This window comes from Lactuca saligna, chromosome 2 (genome assembly GCF_052625555.1).
Source record: "Lactuca saligna cultivar CGN05327 chromosome 2, ASM5262555v1, whole genome shotgun sequence".
NCBI lineage: Eukaryota > Viridiplantae > Streptophyta > Magnoliopsida > Asterales > Asteraceae > Lactuca > Lactuca saligna.
This window is the reverse complement of record NC_136418.1, coordinates 185620235-185642386: the sequence shown is the minus strand read 5'-3', so window position 1 is coordinate 185642386 and position 22152 is coordinate 185620235. Positions and strand designations below refer to the sequence as shown.

Below are 22152 nucleotides of genomic sequence, written 5' to 3'. Positions count from 1 at the left end.
TAGAAAGAGAGGGGTTTTTGATTTTGGTTTTGTTATAAGACAATTCTAACCGTTTTAAATAGAATTCGAAATATAGCATTAAATGTCGAACAAGAAAAGAAGTAAAAGCATGAATGATAAATAATATTTTTATTCTTTCCATTTGACATTCACATACAACTAACTGTAAGTAGTAAAGAAGATGAAAATGAAAATACTTGGTGATATAGGTACTAAAAGAAAGCTATCAAATTGGTATATACTTGATCTAAAAGTTGTCAAATGCCATAAAACATAAAATATATATTTCTAGGTTATTTACCGTTGTCAAAAGCAAGGTTGTAGAAATCGTTCGACAGGCTAATCGGTGGACTGTGGTCAAGGGATTAATCGGCAAGGCGATGATTAATCAGGGACCATTAATTATTAAAAAAAGTATTAAAATTTTAATAAATATAACATTAATCATAAGAATATAAGTAAATAAAAACAATACAAATATATGGTGGGACTCTTTTTCTAGCATTCTTGTGAAACAAAACCAATTCAAATACATGTTACATCTATATCACTATCTTATGTTAGAAGACCCTATGCCTACCCATCAAGCGTGTTGATGCAAGATGATCTTCAATGATTGGAGCACTATTTAGGTATTTAACCTTTAAGGTTCCATATCTAACCACATTAGGCATTTCATCAGGTGAACCTGGAATAAAGAACAACATTTTAACCACATTAGCATTTCATCGAGCATATTGTATACATGTTGATAAACACAAAATATAACACACAAACATCAATTTTCATATTTGTAGTATACAAACAATTGCTTATTTCCAGTATACAACCAAATAGAATGAAACCCAAACTTGTAGTTAACAACACAAGATTTCCACTCCTTCAAAAGAACAGTCAAGTTTACAGATTGGAGCATAGACATGGTGAATGATGACATACAATCAATATTCATATGTGACATACAATCAATATTCATAAGGAACAACTTCAGTTTATGTGTTTCGTGGTTTGATGGGGCAGGGGTAACTGGTCACGATGATTGAGAACGAAAACAACCAAAATTGTGATGACTATTGATTGTTCCTGAGTGTTTCGACGAACAAAAAATTAACAATCATTTCATCTGATTCAATCGCTAACAAGAAGGAGAGAGAGTCAAGCAGGTGAAATCGACGAACAATCGACGAATTCTGATGAAGCGATGATACATGAAGCGATGGGTGAGGCTCCGTCAATTTCGAGCAGCTCTCAATTCCGACTATTTTGAGTTTGAGCAGGTCTCAATTTCGATGCTTGTTCTTCAGCCCTATGTTTGATCCCGGATTAAAGAAAAAAACAATCCAATATCTTAATAAAAGCATATGTAATCGTTGGAGTAGGCTTTTCCGATCAAACCGAGAATCCCAAACATCCTCTGAACATACGAATAAGAAAATAGAAGAAGAAAGAATGAATTGTTGATTTTAAGTTTGACCAGCTCTCAACTTCATTAAAATGTGTTTTTTCAATTGAGTATCCCACATCGTTGGTGGGATAAAAAACCAAGGCAAATATCCCTATAAAAAAAAGGTAGAAGGCCTCACTGAAATTCAGATCCAACCATGCTTTGGGGCAGTGGTCTCTGTTAAGCCTGAATTTGGGTCTGATTTTGGATCCAATTTTGGGTCCGATTTAGTCTGATTTGGACCGAATTGGACCAGTCTTAACCGATATTGACCATTGTCGATTATTTTACCTTCTAACCCTTATTTGTAGGCGGTTGGAGGCCGCCAAGCACCTAGGCACCGATTAATCGGCCACCTAGACCGATTTTTACAACCATGGTCAAAAGATGAATATAAAATTGCACCTTGAAAGATAGTCTAAACAAAATATTATTATTTTAACATTAATCGAAAGTATGTTAATTTAAGGGTGTTGAGCAAAAATGCTCAGGAAATAAATTTAACAACCACCAATTATAATTTTAAAATTTAACAATTTGTCACCTATAAGTTTAATATTAAAATGTTAGAGAAATTGGCGTTCCGTCTAAATCTTATACTTTTTTTAAGTTATATAGAGTCATGACGAATTACCAAATTACAAAAAAGTTATTCACAGAAAAGAAAATGGAATAGGAATAATTAAGGTAATTAACTTTTCGGTTTGTTCACATGTAGGTAACTATCTTTTTTTGTACACATCTAGGTAACAAACTTTTTGAAACTGTTCATATATGACCATTATGACCTGCTGTAGCATGTTACATCCGGGTACAGTAGGTCATAATGGTTACATGTGAACACTTTCAACAAGTTCGTTACCTAGATGTGTACAAAAGAAAAATAATAAGAGTAAATTACACGAATGATCCATGTGGTTTGGAGGAATTTATGCGTTTGGTCCCTAACTTATTTTTTTAATTCGGATGGTCCCTACTGTTTTGTTTTGTTGCGTTTGGTCCATGTATTACCTAAAAAGACTAACGTGTCCTTATTAATTTAATTTTTTAATTAATTTTTTTATTTATGTATTTTTTATATGTTTAAAAAAAACTAATAGACCTCACATATCTGTATCTCCTCACCATCCCATCTTTCATCATCTTCAACTTCTATTTCTTTTTCATCTTTAATGACAACGAAGTCTTCACCATCTATTCTTTTTCGGTCCTTAACTCCAGCGAACTAACACTACAACCCAATAAAGTGAAGAGACAGTGGATTATGGTGTTTGTTCGCAAGAGTTGAAGGACCAAAAAAAAGGATGGTGAAGATTTCCATGTCACTAAAGATTGAAAGAAAATAGAGGTTGAAGAGGATGCGAGATGAGATGGTGACCGGTGGGACCCAAATTAAATTTCTCAAATGTGGTTTCAGGTTTACAGTGAGGAGATACAGATATGTAGGGTCTATTAATTTTTTTTTAAACATATTAAAAAAACATAAATAAGAAAATTAATTAAAAAAATAAATTAATAAGGGCATAATAGTCTTTTTAGTTAAGACAGGGACTAAGCACGCAACAAAAATAAACAGTAGGGACCATCCGAGTTAAAAAAAATAAGTTAGGGACCAAATGCACAAATTCCCCCAAACAAAAGGGACCATTCATGTAATTTACTCTTACTTTTGGTTTTATTCATATTTAGGTAACTATTTTTTTTGTACACATGTAGGTCACGAACTTGATGAAACTGTTCATATATAACCATTATGACCTGCTGTAGCTGGATGTAACCTGGTACAGCAGGTCATAATGGTCATATGTGAACAGTTTCAAAAAGTTTATTACCTAAATGTGTAAAAAAAAAAATAGTTACCTACATGTGAACAACCCGAAAAGTTAATTACCTTAACAAGTTTTATTCCCAAAAGAAAACTATTCACAAAAAAGAATTTTTCGTTGCCCAGCAACTACTCATCAAAACCTAATCACTGACCTCAGATAGTGCGGCTACCCCACTAGTATGTGTGTCTATATATGTATATAATTTTTTTTTTAAAACCGAAGAAATACTTGCATTAAAAAAAACATAATGATTTTCCTCGATGTGGCGGACACAATTCTAGTGTTGGGCGGTTTAATGGATTTTCTAAACAATATTTACACCAATCTATTTGTTTGGAATAAATTTGGATATCACTTTTAAATTTTAAAATAGAACAAAAACTTTATAGTAAAACAGCATCAATAATTGGCTTTTATACAAATGAATTTGCCGGCTGTTTCTTATGAAGAAATGGATGGGACGATTTGTTTGCGAAAAAAAACGTTTTTTCATGGCGCACAAGAGGTTTTCGAAAAAAAAAAAAAAAAAAAAAAAAAACAACATAAAAGAATCTAATACATCTTGAGTAAATTATTTGGCGATAAGCACAATTAGACCCTATTTTTTTAGTTTGGAATGTCCCTAAAGTAGGGGTGAGCATGGTGCGGTTTGGTGCGGTTTTAAGGAAAAACCGAACCGCAAACCGCATGCTGCGGTTTTTGCATTCTTAAAACCGTTTGGTGCGGTTTTTCAATGGTTCGGTTTTGCGGTTTTTAAATGCGGTTTCGGTTTATATCGGTGCGGTTTCGGTTTTAAACCTGTAGACTGTGATGGAGAATGGTCGCTGGGAGTGATGTCGTAACTTGCAAGACAAGATGCTCATAAACTATATCATAATTTCGTGTGTAACAGAAGCCAAAAGGTAGGAGGGAAGGTAACAAAAAAAAAAAGGTAGGAGAGAAGGTTAAAAAAAAACGGTCGGATTGGAGCTAGTCGGTAGTCGCTGGAGGTAAAGTGAATTCATTAACGTGAATTTGTAAAACTCAAAGAATGAAAGTCAACATTTAGTTTATATATATATATATATATATATATATATATATATATATATATATATATATATATATATATATATATATATATATATATATATATATGCGGTTCGGTTTTGGTGGATCGGTTTTTGCATAAAAACCGGACCGCACCGTTGACCTTCGGTTTTTGCATAAATGAAATCCGCACCATTGGTTTTTGCATCGATTTCGGTTTGTCGGTTGCGGTTTATTGCGGTTTCATCGGTTTTTTTTAATCGGTTTGGTTTTTGCTCACCCCTACCCTAACCTAAAGTTACATTTATTGGCGATTTGCACAATTAGACCCTAGTTTTTCTTTTTGGCTTGAATGTCCCTTTTTTACATTTATTGCATATTTTCTTTTGATATTTAGTTTTTTCCGTTAAACTATGATAAAATGAAAAGTTAAACATACTTCACATACTCCCCTCCTCTCCAAGATCTCCAACCGTGCTAGACCATCACTACTGTCACCATTAAGCTGTGGAGAGTAGTCACAGCCAAACTATCAAAAAAATGATACCAACTCAAAGTCACATCAGTTTCACCATCAACTCACTAGACATTGAAAATGGTTACTATTTCATAATTTTATTTTTTATTTTTTTTATTTTGTATGATTAAATTAAATAGAAACACAATTTAAAACATAATAAAATATTTTACATTAATTGAAACCACATTACATTAATTAAAAAACATAGAAAATTAAACCTAAAAAATAGAAAATTAAAGCAAAATTACTAAAAAACCATAAAAATAGAAAATTAAACATAAATTACTAAAAAACATAGAAAATTAAACCTAAATTACTAAAAAAAAACATAGAATTTGGCTGAGATATTTTTCGAAAACTTCTTATTGAATTTTAAAAGCGTCCTTAAATTTTTCAGGTCGATATTCAGTTGCGGTATCGTGTTTAAAATTTGAAGATCGGTGAGTGTCATTTTTCATCGACGAGCTTCGTCTGTTGATTCAATTTTTTTTCTAAAAAACTTAGAGTTTTGTCTATTTTGTTTGCTAGTACATCATCGTTGGTTGATATTCCGCTTAAAGACACCCCCTTTCTCGTTTTGTCCATTCCCAGTGGTCGATGAAGATGGACGTCTGGTGGACCCTCCCCCTCAGTGGTGTCGAACTCATCATTGAGGTCAAGGCTAACACTAATGTCTGACTCGAAAGTTCTTGTCCTTTTATTGGAGTCGCTGGTAGATCCCGAAAGCCCCGTATGCAGATAAATAACCCATTTTGGACCATTACGACAAGCTTCTCACGCTTTTTGGTTGGCGAATGATTTACCATTGTTGGTAATGTTGTATTGATACAACACGGTTGATAAAATGTTGAAATCGTTGCTACCACTTCTATGCATATTTTAAGATTGTCAAATAAGCCGCTAAATTCGGTGCAAGTCGCTCGAAGTTGTAACGCCTGGTTTCCCGGTACACAATTAATTTAATTATTTATTTATTTTGAAAGATTGACTCGATGAGTTGGTGGCCCTAACTCGTCGAGTAGAGGGCAAACTATGCGTGGGGGTTTAAGTTATCTACTCGACGATTTGAGGTCCTTGAGTCGGCAAGTAGCTCGCCCAAGGTGAAACCCTAATTTCGGGGTTTTAAACCCTATTTAAACACCTTATTCGACCTTAACTCTAGCCTCCATCACCTCCACACCCTACTTTCGAAACCCTAATCAACCTTGTGTGTTCTTGAGTTATTTTTCTTTCCATTTTGTGATATGAAGCTAGAAGGAGAAAGGAAAGACTAGAATATCCAAGGAAAAGACAAAAGATCTAGAGCTTGGGTTGCATTTCAGACTTGTTAGAGGTATAAAACTTATACATTGGCTCCTTTTCACTTAGATCTTCATTTAAGCTTGCTTGTTGTCATTTTTGGCCATTTCCAGGTTTTCGTATGTCTTTTTACCGTTAAACTACAATCGACAAGATCTTCGATTCTCGTTTAGGTTGTTTCAGCTAAAAATCACTCGATCTAAAATTCGAGTTTCGGGCTGAATACTGTTATGCCAAATCTTAGAAAATTCATAACTTCTTCATACAAAATCAGATTTGGACATTCTTTTTATGCACGCTCTCGGTTTAACGAACACTACGAATTTCATTTAGATCACTATTGCTAAAAAGCACTTTATCGTAAATTCACTTTTTACGTCATACAACGTCGTGTCGGTTCTGTCGCGAAACTTCGACAGGTCATAACTTCTTCGTTATAACTCGGATTTCGGTATTCTTTATTTCTCCGGAATCCTTATTTCAACCACTACAACTTCCTTCATAGATATTGGGGTTATCTAATAATTATTTTCGACACTTATTTTTTGTCCTTAATTCATTAAATCATAATAATTAAGTATAAGCACATAATACTGAAATAATACATATTTTTATTTCAAAACAAGTTACAAAGGTTGACCTAAACTATTACATCATCATTAATGCCTAGCCTAGAAATACGAGTGTTACATGAAGTATCTCATGGATCAGCCTAACCTAAATATGAGACATAGGAGATGGTTAGATGTAGTGAAAGACTATGAATGTGAGATCCTATATCATCCAGGCAAGGCTAATATGGTAGCCGGCGCCCTGAGCCGTAAAGGAGAGAGTGATCCTATCCGAGATGTGTGTGTAAGGATGACGGTGATGACTCCAGTCTTACATACCATTCAAGAGGCCCAGGTGGAGGTCGTGAGAGCGGAGAACTGCAAGAGGGAGCGGGTGATTGAGCAGGTGTCTGAGCTTGTGACGGATAGTCGAGGGCTTATGACTTTCCGAGGGCGGATTTGGGTGCCCTATACGGGCGGAGCTCAGCGTATACTGATGGAGGAGGCATATAGATCGAGATTCTCGATCCATACCAGGGTCACTAAGATGTATTTGGACTTGAAAAGAGATTATTGGTGTCATTGTATGAAGAGGGATGTGGCATGGGTAGTTGAGAGGTGCTTGACCTGCCATCGGGTTAAGGCAGAACACCAATGTCCATATGGTCCATTACAGCCTCTGGAGATTCCCCAGTGGAAGTGGGAACATATCTCTATCGACTTTATCACCAAGTTACCGAGGACTGCGCGTGGAGTTGACGCGATTTGGGTGATTGTGGACTAGATGATGAAGAGTGCTCACTTCCTTGCTATTAATGAGAGCTCTTCTGTAGAAAGATTTGTTGAGATCTATGTGAGAGAGGTGGTAGCATGGCATGGGGTTCCGACCTCGATAGTTTCAGATCGAGACGTGCGATCTACTTCCAGGTTTTAGAAGAAATTTCATGAGGAGTTGGGTACGTGTTTGCATTTCAGTACTGCATACCACCCACAGACGGACGGGTAGAGTGAGCAGACGATTCAGAAGCTTGAGGACATGGTGCGTGTATGTGTTATGGACTTCGGAGGAAGTTGGGACACTTATTTACCCATGGCTGAGTTTTCTTACAATAACAACCATCATGCGAGTATTAGTATGCTTGCTTTTGAGCTTCTATACGGGAGGAGGTGTCAGACTCCCATTTGTTGGGGAAAAGTGAGGCGGTGAGTGATGGGTGGCATTGAGATAGTGTTGAAGACGACTGGGCAAATTCGGCAGGTCAGATAGAGATTATTGACGGCCCAGAGTCGCCAGAAGAGTTATGCAGACAGGCGACGATCCGAGCTAGATTTCCAGGTCGGAGATTGTCCTCCTGAAGGTATCCCCATGGAGAGAGGTGATCCGATTCAGGAAACGGGGCAAGCTGGGGGCCCGATACATTGGTCCTTTCAGAGTGACCGCCAGAGTGAGTAGCGTAGTGTACCGGTTGGAGCTACCTGCAGAGTTGAGTCAGATTCATAACACCTTCCACGTGTCCCAGTTGATGAAGTGTGTAGCCGATGAGACTGCAGTGGTACCCCTAGAGGACATTCAGGTGGATGCGATCCTGAACTACATTAAGAGGTCGATCGCGATTTTGGATTGAAAGGTGAAGTTTCTGGGGAACAAAGAGGTGCCCCCGGTTCAGGTCTAGTGGCAACATCGGAGAGGGTCCGAGTTGACTTGGGAGTCAGAGTCTGAGATGCGATAGCAGTATCCAGAGTTATTTGTGGAGCATGACTTCGAGGGCGAAGTCTGATTCTAGTGGGGGAGAATTGTAACATCCCAAGTCCAAGTATACCTTTAAACCCTTGATCTTTTGAGTACTTGTCCATTTTAGCCTTTTATTGAGGAAATGTGGGGCGTACGCGAGTGTACACTCAGCGCACTCATATGCGTGCATTTGATGCGGAAGCCACCTAGTATGCTGGGCGTACCAGAGGGTACACTAGGCGTACTAGGCCCATAGTGAAAACCGTAATTTAGGGTGAGTCCCCTATATAAAGGATATGATGGCCTCATTCCTGGCTACCATTCTCATACAACAAACCCTCTTGTGCCCTAAACCTTCGTTATTGAGCTTGTGAGTGCATTTGAGAGCCTTTGAGAGTCTTTGTGTGTTCTTGAAGTGAAGGAGAACCTTTGGAGAAGAAGGAGTGAGAGTCTAGGCCCTTGGATCTAAGCATATTTGTGTTGGGAGCTTCACATAGAGGTATAAAGCTTCAAGCTTTCTTACTCTTTTGATTTGTGCATCATAGTAGAGTATTTTAGGGCTTTGTCCCAAAAGTTGGAGACTTTATTAGATATTGAGCACCAGAGACTTTAATCAACCCCTTTGAGTGTATTTAGTGGTGTAATATCATAAAAATCCAATCTTGGACGTTGGAATCAAGCCATGCATGAGTTATGAGCTTTTTGAGATAAGAGAGTGAGTGTTTTGTGTGTTTGTGACCATATCAGCCATGCAAAGGCTTAAAGTCACTCACTTTATGGAGCAGAGCTATTAGGGAGTCCAAATATGTGATATGAGCCAAAGTCTTAACTAATTAAGACCAAATGAGTGAGAATAGTGAGATTGGGACGTACGCTGGGCAAAATCCCAGTACGCGCAGCATGCCTGCATGACAGCTGAGTACGCCCAACATAAAGAGCTGGTGCGCGCAACATACTCACTGTCATTGACTTTTTGGTTGACTTTTTGGGTTTGGTCAATTTGTGGACTATTAAGCCGATGGAGGGGTAAAATGGTCTTTTACCCTTCTGTGAGTTATATAAGGGTTAGTCTAGCTTAATAAGAGCCGTTATTAATTAGGGATAATTATCGTATGTGTTAGGTAGAGGCTAGACCGGTGATTCGAGTTCGAGATTATCCGAGTTCTTACGAGGTGAGGCTTCTCACTATACTTTACCATGAGTGGTATCTGTGTGTGACCGGAGGGTCTTATGTGCTTATTTGAGTTATGTGATATTATGTATTTTGTCTGTGTAATATATGTGTTATAATTGTGTTTACTGAGATCGGACTGGAGGGTCCAACCCGAGTTGTGGAACCAGAGGGTCTAAACCGAGCTGTGAGAGCGGAGGGTCCCACTGAGACACATTGACTGGAGGGTTTTACTGAGCTATAGCATCGAGTGGCTAATGAGCCGTGTGTGGTATTTTGGGGAACTCACTAAGCTCCGTGCTTACCGTGTTATGTGTTATGTGATTCAGGTACTTCCGAGGATCGCGGGAAGGCACCGGCTTGATTGTACACACATCTTAGCTGGAGTTATATTTTTAGAGGATCCTGGATTTGTGATAAACAATTTTTGAAATATGTGTGATATTTGATACTTGAGATTTTTAAGAAAATGTGACATGTGTTTTATTATGTCTGAAAATGAAAATTTTGGTTTTTACTTTGTTACAAACAAAAGGCAAACACGTAGACATAAACTATTCATAAAACAGCAAATGCTACCCAGAATAGAAGCCAAGCCAAAACATGACATACGGGTATAAACAAAGGACTATTTCTGCCAAAAAACAGAGAAATTCACTATTCCTAAGAAGTGTCCATCTTTAATATCTATATAAGAATTGAATGATTTTTTAAAATAACTTTTAAGCGGGCGAAATGTACCCCCCCTCCCAACGGTGAAAATCGAGATACCCAATTAGAGCATCCGTCTTCCTCCGTCTTTGCACTCACGTCATAGTAAAAACACCGGTCCTAGGATCGGTGTACACGCGTCTTGGTGGGCTCCATGTCAGCCTCTCACGCATCTTCGATGTACCACTTCGGGTAACCTTATTAGGACTCCTTCCTAACGATTAATTTAGTAAAAGATTCATAGCTAGTTCCTTTGTGTTATATAAAACAAAAAAGGTGAAACAAAAGCGTTCTAACAAAAGTTTGTAGATTGGAACAATAAAAGAAGTTAAACAAAATCCAAATCCAATGCAACCATGTTATAAGCGCATACATATCAACTTTTGTCTATTTGGCAATATGTTTTGCAATTAAGAATAACTTTACCAAATTTGAAGTCAAGAGGATGATAACAAAATGGGGCTAAACAAGCGACAATGTAGTGCAATTTTTTCGGTGTGATACCTTGAAAATTTACGTGTGCTACCCATGACATTTCATGTATTTGACAATCATAGAAAGATGGGAGCTATACTAGTAATCACAAGGGAGATGCCAGATATGATCTATGGCATTATATATATATATATATATATATATATATATATATATATATATATATATATATATATATATATATAATCCAAAGGACCTTAGGAACATTAAATTTTTTGATTTTAGGTTTTTGCCACAAATGTTTGGTGCATTTGACATTTTTTGTCCCTAAAATCAAAACTTTTAAGTTTTTATGTTTTGATTAAGTTTTTATGATTTTAGGTTTTTGCCACAAATTTTTAGTGAATTTGACACTTTTAGTCCTTGCATTCAAAAGTTTACATTTTTGTGTTTTTGCCACAAAGCTTTAATGAATTTGACAATTTTCGTTATTGTAGTCAAAACTTTTACATTTTGATTAAAAAACACAAAAAACTTCTTTTAGAATTTTGCCACTATATTTACCCAACTTTGACAATTTTAACATTATTGCCACAACATTTTTGGATTTTCTCCACCAATGTCACTTCTTTTGGTTGTACACTTTTGACATCTAATTTTAAGGGCTGTGGACTTTTTCCTCTATTTATGATGATTTATAATTTTCGTCCTCGAAGTGAAAACTTTTACATTTTTAAGTTTTGAATAAGTTTTTGTGCCTTTAGGTTTCTGCCACAAATCTTTAGTGATTTTGACACTTTTTATCCTTATAGTCAAAACTTTTATATTTTGATGTTTTTGCCACAATTTTTACAGAATTTGACACTTCTCAACATTCCAATCAAAATTTTATATTTTGACATAAAAAACACAGAAAACCTCATTTAGACTTTTGTCAATATATTTTTCAAACTTTGACAACTTTCACACTATAGCCACAATATTTTTGGGTTTTCTCCATCAATGTTTTTTCTTTTGGTTACACTTTTGACATCTAATTTTAGGGGTTGTCGGTTTTCTTATCTATTTGTGGCGATTTACACTTTCTACGTATCTTTTAAATTTTACCGATTTTTAACTTCTATGACATAGTGCAAAAGCGGTGGAGCCGGACGTCCTTTTCTAGTTGATATAAAACTGGTGGCTTCTTTTTCCAATGGTCACATGAAGATGGGATGAGATCGACAATCATAGAGAAGATATGAGATAAGTGGCAGTGTCGTGTCTTCTCTATGGATAAATAGTAGACGAGCTTCATGGGGGAGATGGGAGAGATGATCTATGACAGTAACATTAAAGCGACGACGTCTTCTCCGGTGGCCACGTGAAAATGTAAGAGAGATCATTGATGGTAGCTCATCTTTCCAACGGCCAACAACTGACAAGGAAGGTGAGGTGGTAAGAGTGCGATGAGACGCCATAAATGAAGCTCGGGGTTAGGGAATTTTATATTTTCATAACGGTATAAAATGTTTTTATAACTTTTTCTTTTACATTTTCATACAGTTTTTAGTTTGAAAATCCCATATAACGTACACTTATCAAAAAGTATATAATATCAAATCTTGTAGAAAGTAGATGCCATCAACTTTTATTAACGTCTAGAAAATCCCATATAACGTACACTTATCAAAAAGTATATAATATCAAATCTTGTAGAATTAGATGCCATCAACTTTTATTAGCGTCTATCTCGGGTTCTTTGATACCTCTTTTGTTTTTGAAAAAAAAAAATTATCTGATTTTTAGTAGATTATAGATTAAGAATATCCAAAACATATAGTATCACAATGTACAAAAAAGTAATTTATCCTTTCATTGTTATTGTTGGGATTTAATTAAGTAGAACATTATCCCACATAAGAGGGATGAAATGGTGAATTTAACTAATAATTCTCTTAGACATATTACATATATATAAATGGTCCAATTTAAGTAAATATGGAAAAATAGGTTTGGATTTATAAGTTAAAATTAGCCGTATGATAATATATATATATATATATATATATATATATATATATATATATATATATATATATATATATATATATATATATATATATATATATATATATATATATATTCAAATGATTTTCACATCTATTGTGTGCTACAATGCACCAATAGGAATTTAATATTAATTATATCTATATTAAATGCTCTCCATACTTATAACTCATTTTTATGGAAACTAATTAAATTTGTCATTAATGTCAACAATAATATTCTTTCAGAATAAATTCATATTTAGAAGAATGAGAGTGTATTGCAGCAGAATGAGATACACTCTCGTTCTTCATATTTCATACAACTTTATTGTATTTTAAGTGATTGAGTCTTGAAACAAAATAAGAACTCATATACAAAAACCTAGATGCAAATTCATTCTGAAAGAATTTTATTGTTGGCATTAACGACGGATTTAATTAGTTTCAATAAAAAGAGAATTATAATTATGGATATCATTTAATATACATATAATTTTGGAAATCATTTAATATCCATAATTATTTAATTTACTAAATTTCTATTGTTGCATTATAGCATACAATAAATGTAAAAAACAAAATAATCTAGCTCTCTCTCTCTACATATAATATATATATATATATATATATATATATATATATATATATATATATAAATTTCTAACTATATTTTATTTTACACTATATTTTTATATAGACAAAATTGCAAAAATAGTCTTGTGGTATGCATTTTTTGGGGTTTTGGTCCAAACCATGAGTTTTTTTGGATTGATGATCCTTTTAAACTAGTTTGCATGTAATTTTGGTCTCTGTCCAAACTAAAAAAACAACTATACCCATAATGAATTTAGTTTTCATTTTTCTTTTACTTTTAAAAATTGTTATTATTATTACATATAAATGTGGGCCCACTTATCCACCATCTCTCTTTCTCTCTCCCCCCTAAAATATCGACCCCTCGTCTCTTCTTAGCCTTGCCGGAAAAACGAAGCCAAAGAGTGGAGACTGCCACCTCTGGTGATCTAGAGGCAACCACCACACCACCTGCTAGCCTCCTGTCAGCCACTAGATGTCACCGTAAATCCCACAGCTTTGCCACCTTCCATTGGTGTACTGAAAAACGAGCAGGAAGAAGCTACACCACCCTACTGTCATCACCTTCTCCCCACCGGAAACAACCATCCCAACCCACTCCAAACTAAAACAACCATCTGACCACCAAACCATCTCCTTGCTTCCCCCCCCCCCCCCCCTTCTTATTCTCGTTCATTACCCACAGAAGAGAAACAGGGCAACAAGGTCGCCACCTCATTGACACAGTGAGACTTTCCGACCCACCGCTAGTGAGCTGCTGCTGCCGAGTTACTTCAACCACCACTTGTCACCCCTCGTCGATGCAACCCACCACCATTGTTGTTGTTGTCAGAATCTTCTCATCATCAGATCAATTGCCACCTTCCTCATCCCTCTCCCTGAGTTCATGCCGACAAAAAAACAAACAAAAAAGACAACGTAACTGCCACTGTACGCCACCCATCACCATCGCTGTCATTTTTTTTTTCTTTTTTGAGTTGCCGCCACCTTGAACACTACGATCAACCATCACATCCCCCACTATGAGAGCTACGTCCTGGGTTTGGAAGCATAGAAGATACAGGGTATTAAATATATATGAATCTGGGGGATACGATGTGTTACGAGAGAGAGAGAGAGAGAGAGAGAGAGAGAGAGAGAGAGAGAGAGAGAGAGAGAGAGAGAGAGAGGGGGGGGAGGTGGATAAGGGGGCCCACTTTTGTATTTAATAATAATAATAACTATTTTAAAAAGTAAAAGAAAAGTGAAAACAAAATTCATTAATGATATAATAGTCTTTTTAGTTTGGACAAGGACCAAAACTTTAAACAAACTAGCTCAAAAGATCATCGATTCAAAAAATTCGTGGTTTGGATCAAAACCCCAAAAAATTCATGTCACAGGGACCATTTTTGCAATTTTGTATTTTATATATGAAAAAAAGCTTTTTCTCCATCTTTTTAAAATTTTCATAAACACCTTTTCAATTTACAAGGTTCCATAAATTTATTTAGTATCCTTTATTCAATAATTTTAAATATATATTATTAAATAAATAGTTCATATAAAAATGAATCAAATTAATTTTGATATTAATAAAACGACCAATTTATCAATTAAATAATTTTATTCATAACATGTTGAGATAAATATATACAGTCATTATTGAAACATTGTGCATTATTTGAAAAATATAACACATACATTTAAACACGTTATCACATTATAAAACTATTCGAAATATTAAAAGTTAAATATATTTATTTAAGGGTGAATTTCATATGTACCCTTATTAAACATTCAAATATCATATTTGTCAGTTTCTAAATATCATATTTGACCATAATAAAATTTCAAAATATCAAATTTGTCCTAAGCTTGTTTTTTAATATTTCTTAATATATTATAATCATTTTAAATTCTTATTTTTATCGATTGACTATTATATCCTTTTTAAAAATTTATAATATTATCTATGCCCATTCATAAACTTTAAATATATCATTTTTACCAAACTTATTAGTGTGCGCAATTTAAACAACGGCAAATCATATTTATTGTAAGGAGCATATAACCATTGCAGTTAATGGTTAGGAACATATAACCATTGCAAATAATGGTTTATCTTCAATTCTTCATTTAATCGCATACTCTTCCTTCATATGCTTGTTTAAAATTGACTTTACTAACATGGATCTGACATATCTCATTCCTTAAAGAATGAATTTTATTGAACCATTGCCTCAAATTATATCATATACATAATTTACTTCCTTCGATTAATTATCCATATTTGTTGCTCATGGAGTATTCACAATGATACTCTTGCAATGCACTATTAAAAATTGATATTGGTTCTTCTTCTAAGAACCTCGAACAATTCACCGTCATATTTTTTATTAAAAAATACTTAAAAAATAGATTCAAACAAATATGATATTTCAAAAAATTAAAAAGGGTAAATATGATATTTTGTTTTTTAATAAGGGTATATGTGATATTCACCCTTTATTTAGAACAAATGTATATTTAAAATATAACAATATAATTAAATAAATTCAAAGTATATAATTTTTTTTTTTTTAATAATTCAAATAAACTAAATATTCAACAAATTTAAATCTATTATAATCTATCATAATAAATGAAAATCAATTTTGACAAATGTGTTATTTTCATTGCATTTTTTACATGCCATTTTAAAAATATATATATTTTATGTATTTTTTTTATTAAATTCCACATATCTAATGTAATAATTGTAATAAATGTAATAATAAATTCCATATCATATTAATTAATGTAAGTTTCCTTTTTAATTTCTAAGTTTCTAAATTTAATCCAATTTTATTTGTTTATTTGTTTAAATTTAAAAAAAAAATTAAAAAAATAGTTAAATATAACAAATTGAACATTACATTTAAATAATTCACAATGTTTATTTCTTTCTTTATAAATTCAAACTTCCTAACTTTATAAATATTCATATTTTTTCAGTAAACTTGTGTAATACACGGGTTTCACAAATAGTATATATATATATATATATATATATATATATATATATATATATATATATATATATATATATTTGTCAAATGTCATACTATCATTCAATTTAACATATGTCATTTGGATTTTTTTTTCCACGTGTCATTTTATGGTTTTTTTTTTTTAATTTATTTTTTTCCACATCTCTCTTCGGATGGGAAATTCTATGTTCGAGATCTCCAAAGATTGATTGACTCGAGACTTACTACTCTAGTGAAAAACTCTACCGTTTGGATCAAGTTGGTTCCTTTAAAAATCATTTGTTTCAATTGGCGTGCTTGCATGGATCGCATTCCATTTGCGATTGCACTTTCTTGGAGAGGTATCAGAATTCATGTTACTTCATGTTATAGTTGTGACTCGGGGCTGGATGAAACGAAGCATATTTTTCTTAGATGTCCTTTTGCTATCGAGACATTAGATAGGATTCTTTAGTTGTGTAATATCTCTCCCCATCTAGCTTCATATGTTAATGGGTTGGTTAACTTTATAGACCATTAGGGAAATTATCCAAAAAAATAAGCTTTTCGTAGCCTTCATCTGTGGCTATTTACGCGGGGGGGGGGGGGGGGGGGGGGGGGGTAGCGGGCTCGGAATGACAAAAGTTTCAATAAAACATGTGTTTCTTCTTTGAAATTGGTGGATAGTATCATCACGGTGTTTAGTTGGGTAAAGCATAGGGGTATTTCAGAAATTATAACGGGTCTAATGTGTTTGTCTTTTCCACATGATCTAACTTTTTCTGTGTTTTTTGCCCGGCCTTCGTCATTTAGAAAGTGGTTTTTTTAATATAATTCCATCATTTCCCAAAAAAAAATTATGGTGTTTTCATTTTATTAAATTTCATATAATATTTAAATGTAATAATTGTAATAAATGTAACAATTAATAGATATCAATTTCATTAATAGATTTTTTTTTCTAATTTTAAAATTCGTAAATTAAGGCCCCATTAGTTTCTTTGTTTATCTATCTATTTTTTTTTTTTAATTTAAAGGAGAAAAAAATACAAATCAATTTTAAATTTTTTATTTTTAAAATTTTCTTATAAATTTAAATACTTTAACTTTTCTTTTAAACTTATTTAAGTCTCGTAACTAATAGTGAAATAAAAGTTAAAATAAAATAATAAATTATGCAATTTTATATTTGTTGTAATATTATTATAGCCAAAATTTAATATCAGTGAGCTTACTAGTGGAGCTGGAGATGAGGTACACATTATCCTCGTGTATTTTTTGATTTTTCGTCTCAATAATTCGTAGTCGTGAGAAAAAGGTTTATCATGTCCATAACTTCAAATCAAACCAACCAATAATCAACTTCGACACTTGGATTGCTGCTTTCTGAAAGATGATGCACAGCCACACACAAGAGAATGAGAATGAAGGTGGTGAAGAGACGAACATGGCAGCTTGGCTTCTTGGAATCAAGCACCTGCAAATTCAACCTTACCATCTTCCTCCTCTAGGTTCTTCTTCTTCTTCTTCTTTCCCAATCATTTCACCTGCAACAGAAATAGAATCAAAATACTCTACACTCCAATTACAAAACTTAAGATCCAAACCGGGTAAAAACTAAAACATTCTACAGAATCTTCTTACACTTGATTTTTGTTCAACGATTTAGGCCCTAACGATGTAAAAGTCCAGATCAAGGCTCTCGGAATTTGTGGGAGTGATGTTCATCACTTCAAGGTACGTAAACGTAAACCTCCCTTCTAATTCGTATCCCAGACAGATGCTTAATTAATTCAGTTCATTGATTACGATTTGATTATTTAGAACATGCGAGTTGCAAATTTCATAGTGAAAAAACCAATGGTACTCGGACATGAATGTGCTGGAATCATCAAAGAAATCGGACACGACGTGAAAAGTTTAGCAGTGGGTGATCGAGTAGCCTTGGAGCCTGGTATCAGTTGCCAAAGCTGTAATCTTTGCAAAAATGGAAGGTACAATTTATGCAGAAAGATGAAGTTCTTCGGTTCTCCCCCAAACAACGGCGCTCTTGCAAATCAGGTAAACCTACTTAATCTCCCTGTTGCTAAATGCAGAATAACAACTCGATTTTCTTTCGAATCATTCACAGGTGATTCACCCTGAAAATCTGGTGTTCAAGTTACCTGATAACGTGAGCTTGGAAGAAGGTGCCATGTGTGAGCCACTTAGCGTTGGTATACATGCTTGTAGACGGGCCAACGTCAGCCCAGATACTAAAGTCTTGATCTTTGGAGCTGGGCCTATTGGGCTTGTAACCATGCTTGCAGCCCGTGCATTTGGAGCACCCAAAATCATCATTGCTGATGTCGATGATCTTCGATTATCATTCGCAAAGGACCTTGGTGCCGATGCCACCATTCAAGTCTCAACAAACATCCAGGTTTTTTTTTTTTTTTTTTAATTGATGATATTATATGAATTATCAAGTCTTTAATTAATGTACGTTTTTTATTTTATTGGACAGGATATAGAAAAGGAAACAACAATGATTTTTGAAGCCATGGGTGAGAGTGTTGACATAAGCTTTGACTGTGTCGGGTTTGATAAAACAATGTCAACGGCTCTGAATGCCACCCGGGCTGGTGGCAAAGTCTGCCTTGTGGGATTGGGACAGACTCACATGACTATCCCTTTGGTTGCTGCGGCTTCAAGGTTCTTTCATTTACATTTTACTTCACACACACACACACACAGAGACAGATTGATGACATGAATTTCTGATGACAGGGAAGTTGACGTTATTGGGATATTTAGATACAGAAACACATGGCCACTATGTATTGAGCTTCTAAGAACCAAAAAGATTGATGTGATGCCACTTATAACTCACAGATACAACTTTACACAACAAGATGTCGAGAAAGCATTTGAAACAAGTGCTCAGGGTGGTAATGCGATTAAGGTTATGTTTAATCTTTGAGGCTGATTTGTTAAAGTATGTAGTATAGGGACTAGACAATAAAAATATTATTGTACGTTAAGTATGTTTAATCTTATATGTATACTTTTGTAATAATTTATGTTTTGTATCCAAGATTGTCTTAAACTTGCAAAGAACTCCAACCTAATGGTTTAAACACATGGCCTTTTTTTAACAACTTTCTCATATTCATAGCATCATCCCATCTCTCAGCAGTTGCATAAATGTTTGATGAAAGAACATAATTCCCACTGTTATCAGGATCCAATTCAAGGAGTTTGTTAGAGGCAATCTCTCCTATGACTATGTTTCCTTGAAGCTTACAAGCACCTAGTAACATCCTCCATATTATCACATCTGGATTCATTGGCATTTCTTTCATAAACTCATATGCTCTTTCAACATCACCTGATCTACTCAACATATCAACTACACATCCATAATGTTTCATTTCTGGATGCAATCCATACTCTCTTTTCATGCTCTCAAAATACTCCAAACCTTTATCCACCATGCCAGCATGAGCACAAGCAAGTAACACCCCTACAAATGTTCCATGAGTTGGCTTCGTGTTCATCTTGGAGAAGAGGTCCAGGGCGTAATTGGCATTTCCATTCACAGCAAGTCCTGAAATCACTGAGGTCCAGGAAACCGAATCTTTGTGTTCCATTTTTTGAAACACTTGTAATGCTTTTTCTGTTGAACCACATTTACAGTACATATCGATCAAAGAGTTCCCAACGTATAAATCCTGTTTTATGTTGTTTTTACAAATGTAGTCATGGACAGATTTGCCCATATCGATTGACCCTAGATGAGCACATGCAGAGAGCACGCTAGCAACTGTGATTTCATCAGGTTTAATGTTTGTGTTCATCATGTCGATAAAGAGGGTTAATGCATCAGAGAATTGAGAAACTTGAGAGTAACCAGTGATCATAGTAGTCCATGAAATGACATCTCTTTTTGGCATTTTATCAAATAGCTTCCGTGCATTGGTCAAGTCGCCTGCTTTTGCATAACCTGAGATCATGGCATTCCAGGAAACCATATTCCGTTCCTCCATTTGATCAAATACTTCACGAGCCAAATCCATTGAACCATGTCTTCCATGCATATCGATTAAAGTGTTTCCAAGGTAAACATCCGTTTTAATGGTATTATCTTTAATGTACTTAGCCATGGACAATCCGATGCTCTTGTCACCTATGTTGATGCATGCTAATATAACCTTCACCATTGTTACCGAATCAGCGATCAGATCAGCTTCTTGGAGAAGATCAAAAAGACGTAAAACCTCTTTATATCTGTTAGATTGACTATACCCACAAATCATGGAGTTCCAAGAAACCAAGTCTCTCTCAGGCATTTCATCGAACACTTTCTGCGCGCGTTCCAACTGCTTGCATGAAGCATACATATGAATCAGTGAGTTGCAAACATAAAGATACGATCTGAAACCCATCTTAAACGAATGTGCGTGAATTTTTCCTCCATAGCTAGCATCTTGAGCACGACCACAAGCTTTTAAAACATATATAGAGGTCAGGTTATTTCCTATCAATCCTCGGACCCGCATTTCATCAAACAAATGGAGTGCAAAAACAGGACGATCGCTCCGCGAGACGCATCGGATCAGAATGTTCCAAATAGATAAAGTGGGTCTTTCAATTTGGTCAAATATGAAAAGGGTTCTCTGCAGATTACTTGGCTGAAGAGAATAGGATTGGATTACGGGAAATATTGATGATGGGTCAGTGTGGAGATGGGTTTTAATCAACCGAGCGTGAAGCTCTTTAACGAATACCAATTTCTCCATCAACCCACGATTTAAACAGGGATCTCTGAAACAGGGGAACTTGGAATTTACGTCTTCATTAAGTTAAAATAGAATCACTGTTGGCAGTTGAATAGCGACATCTTGATTTAGGGTTTATAATGATCACTTGAGTGGAAGATAGTTGGTGCCGTGCTTGAAGATATTAGATAAACATGCCACTTGTGGTGAAGGTTCTGTTTGTTTCTCTCCGAAGATGAAAGAGAAAGAGGAGATTTGGACGAATCACATCTTATTTAGGTTGAGGAGAAGGCATGGACGGCGCCTGCCATTTTCAGGTTACTATTCAAAGGATACTCGTAAAATAACCACATAATTTTTTAGAATTAGAGTGAATGATTTAACTTTTATTATATTTATCAAAATAATCATAAAACATGAGTATTTTGGATTTTTAAAATATATAATTTTGAATTTGTCTTCATGCAAACCGATGAATTTCAAAAAATCTTTGTTTGCCTTTAAACCTTTTGTTTTTTCAATTCACAATCGACAAAATTGCAACAATTGTCCGTGAGTTATGCAATTTTTTTTTTTTTTTTTCTTTAGATTTAGTTTAAACCTCGATTTTTTTTAGGTTAGTGATCATTTTGAGTTAGTTTGCTTACAAGTTTGATCCCTGTCCAAACTAAAAAGACTATTATACATTAATGAATTTAATTTTCATTTTTTTCACTTATTGAAATTATTATTATTATTATTAAATATAAAAGTGGACTCTCTCTCTCTCTCTCTCTCTCTCTCTCTCTCTCTCTCTCTCTCTCTCTCTCTCTCTCTCTCTCTCTCTCTCTCTCTGCATAACGATATCATTCTGAGTTTTCTCAATCCATCTAGCCATCCCCTTCTCTGCTTCTCATGCTCGATTCTCTTGCAAAGTATTCTGAACCTAATTTCTAAATCCACAAAGAGATAAAGGTTTGATGAAAGCTTCCGATTTTCATTTCTGATTTCCTTTTGTTTCTCATCCTTAGTTATAATCAAAGGCTTAAAGTTTCTGATTAGGAGATAAAGTCTCAAA

General features: G+C 34.6%; 1 protein-coding gene and 1 pseudogene across 1 annotated transcript; one reads left to right on the top strand and one right to left on the bottom strand.

The window, feature by feature from the left end:
- The first annotated feature begins 17588 nt into the window (after positions 1-17588).
- LOC145028529 (L-idonate 5-dehydrogenase-like) lies at positions 17589-19434 on the top strand. Its single transcript, XM_078977222.1, has 6 exons — positions 17589-17846; positions 18005-18072; positions 18160-18396; positions 18467-18757; positions 18842-19029; positions 19105-19434. The coding sequence occupies exons 1-6, from the start codon at positions 17729-17731 to the stop codon at positions 19295-19297; spliced, it is 1095 nt and encodes a 364-aa protein (XP_078833348.1). The 5' UTR covers positions 17589-17728; the 3' UTR covers positions 19298-19434.
- Positions 19345-21421, bottom strand: LOC145028528 (pentatricopeptide repeat-containing protein At2g22410, mitochondrial pseudogene; annotated as a pseudogene).
- Positions 21422-22152: the final 731 nt, after the last annotated feature.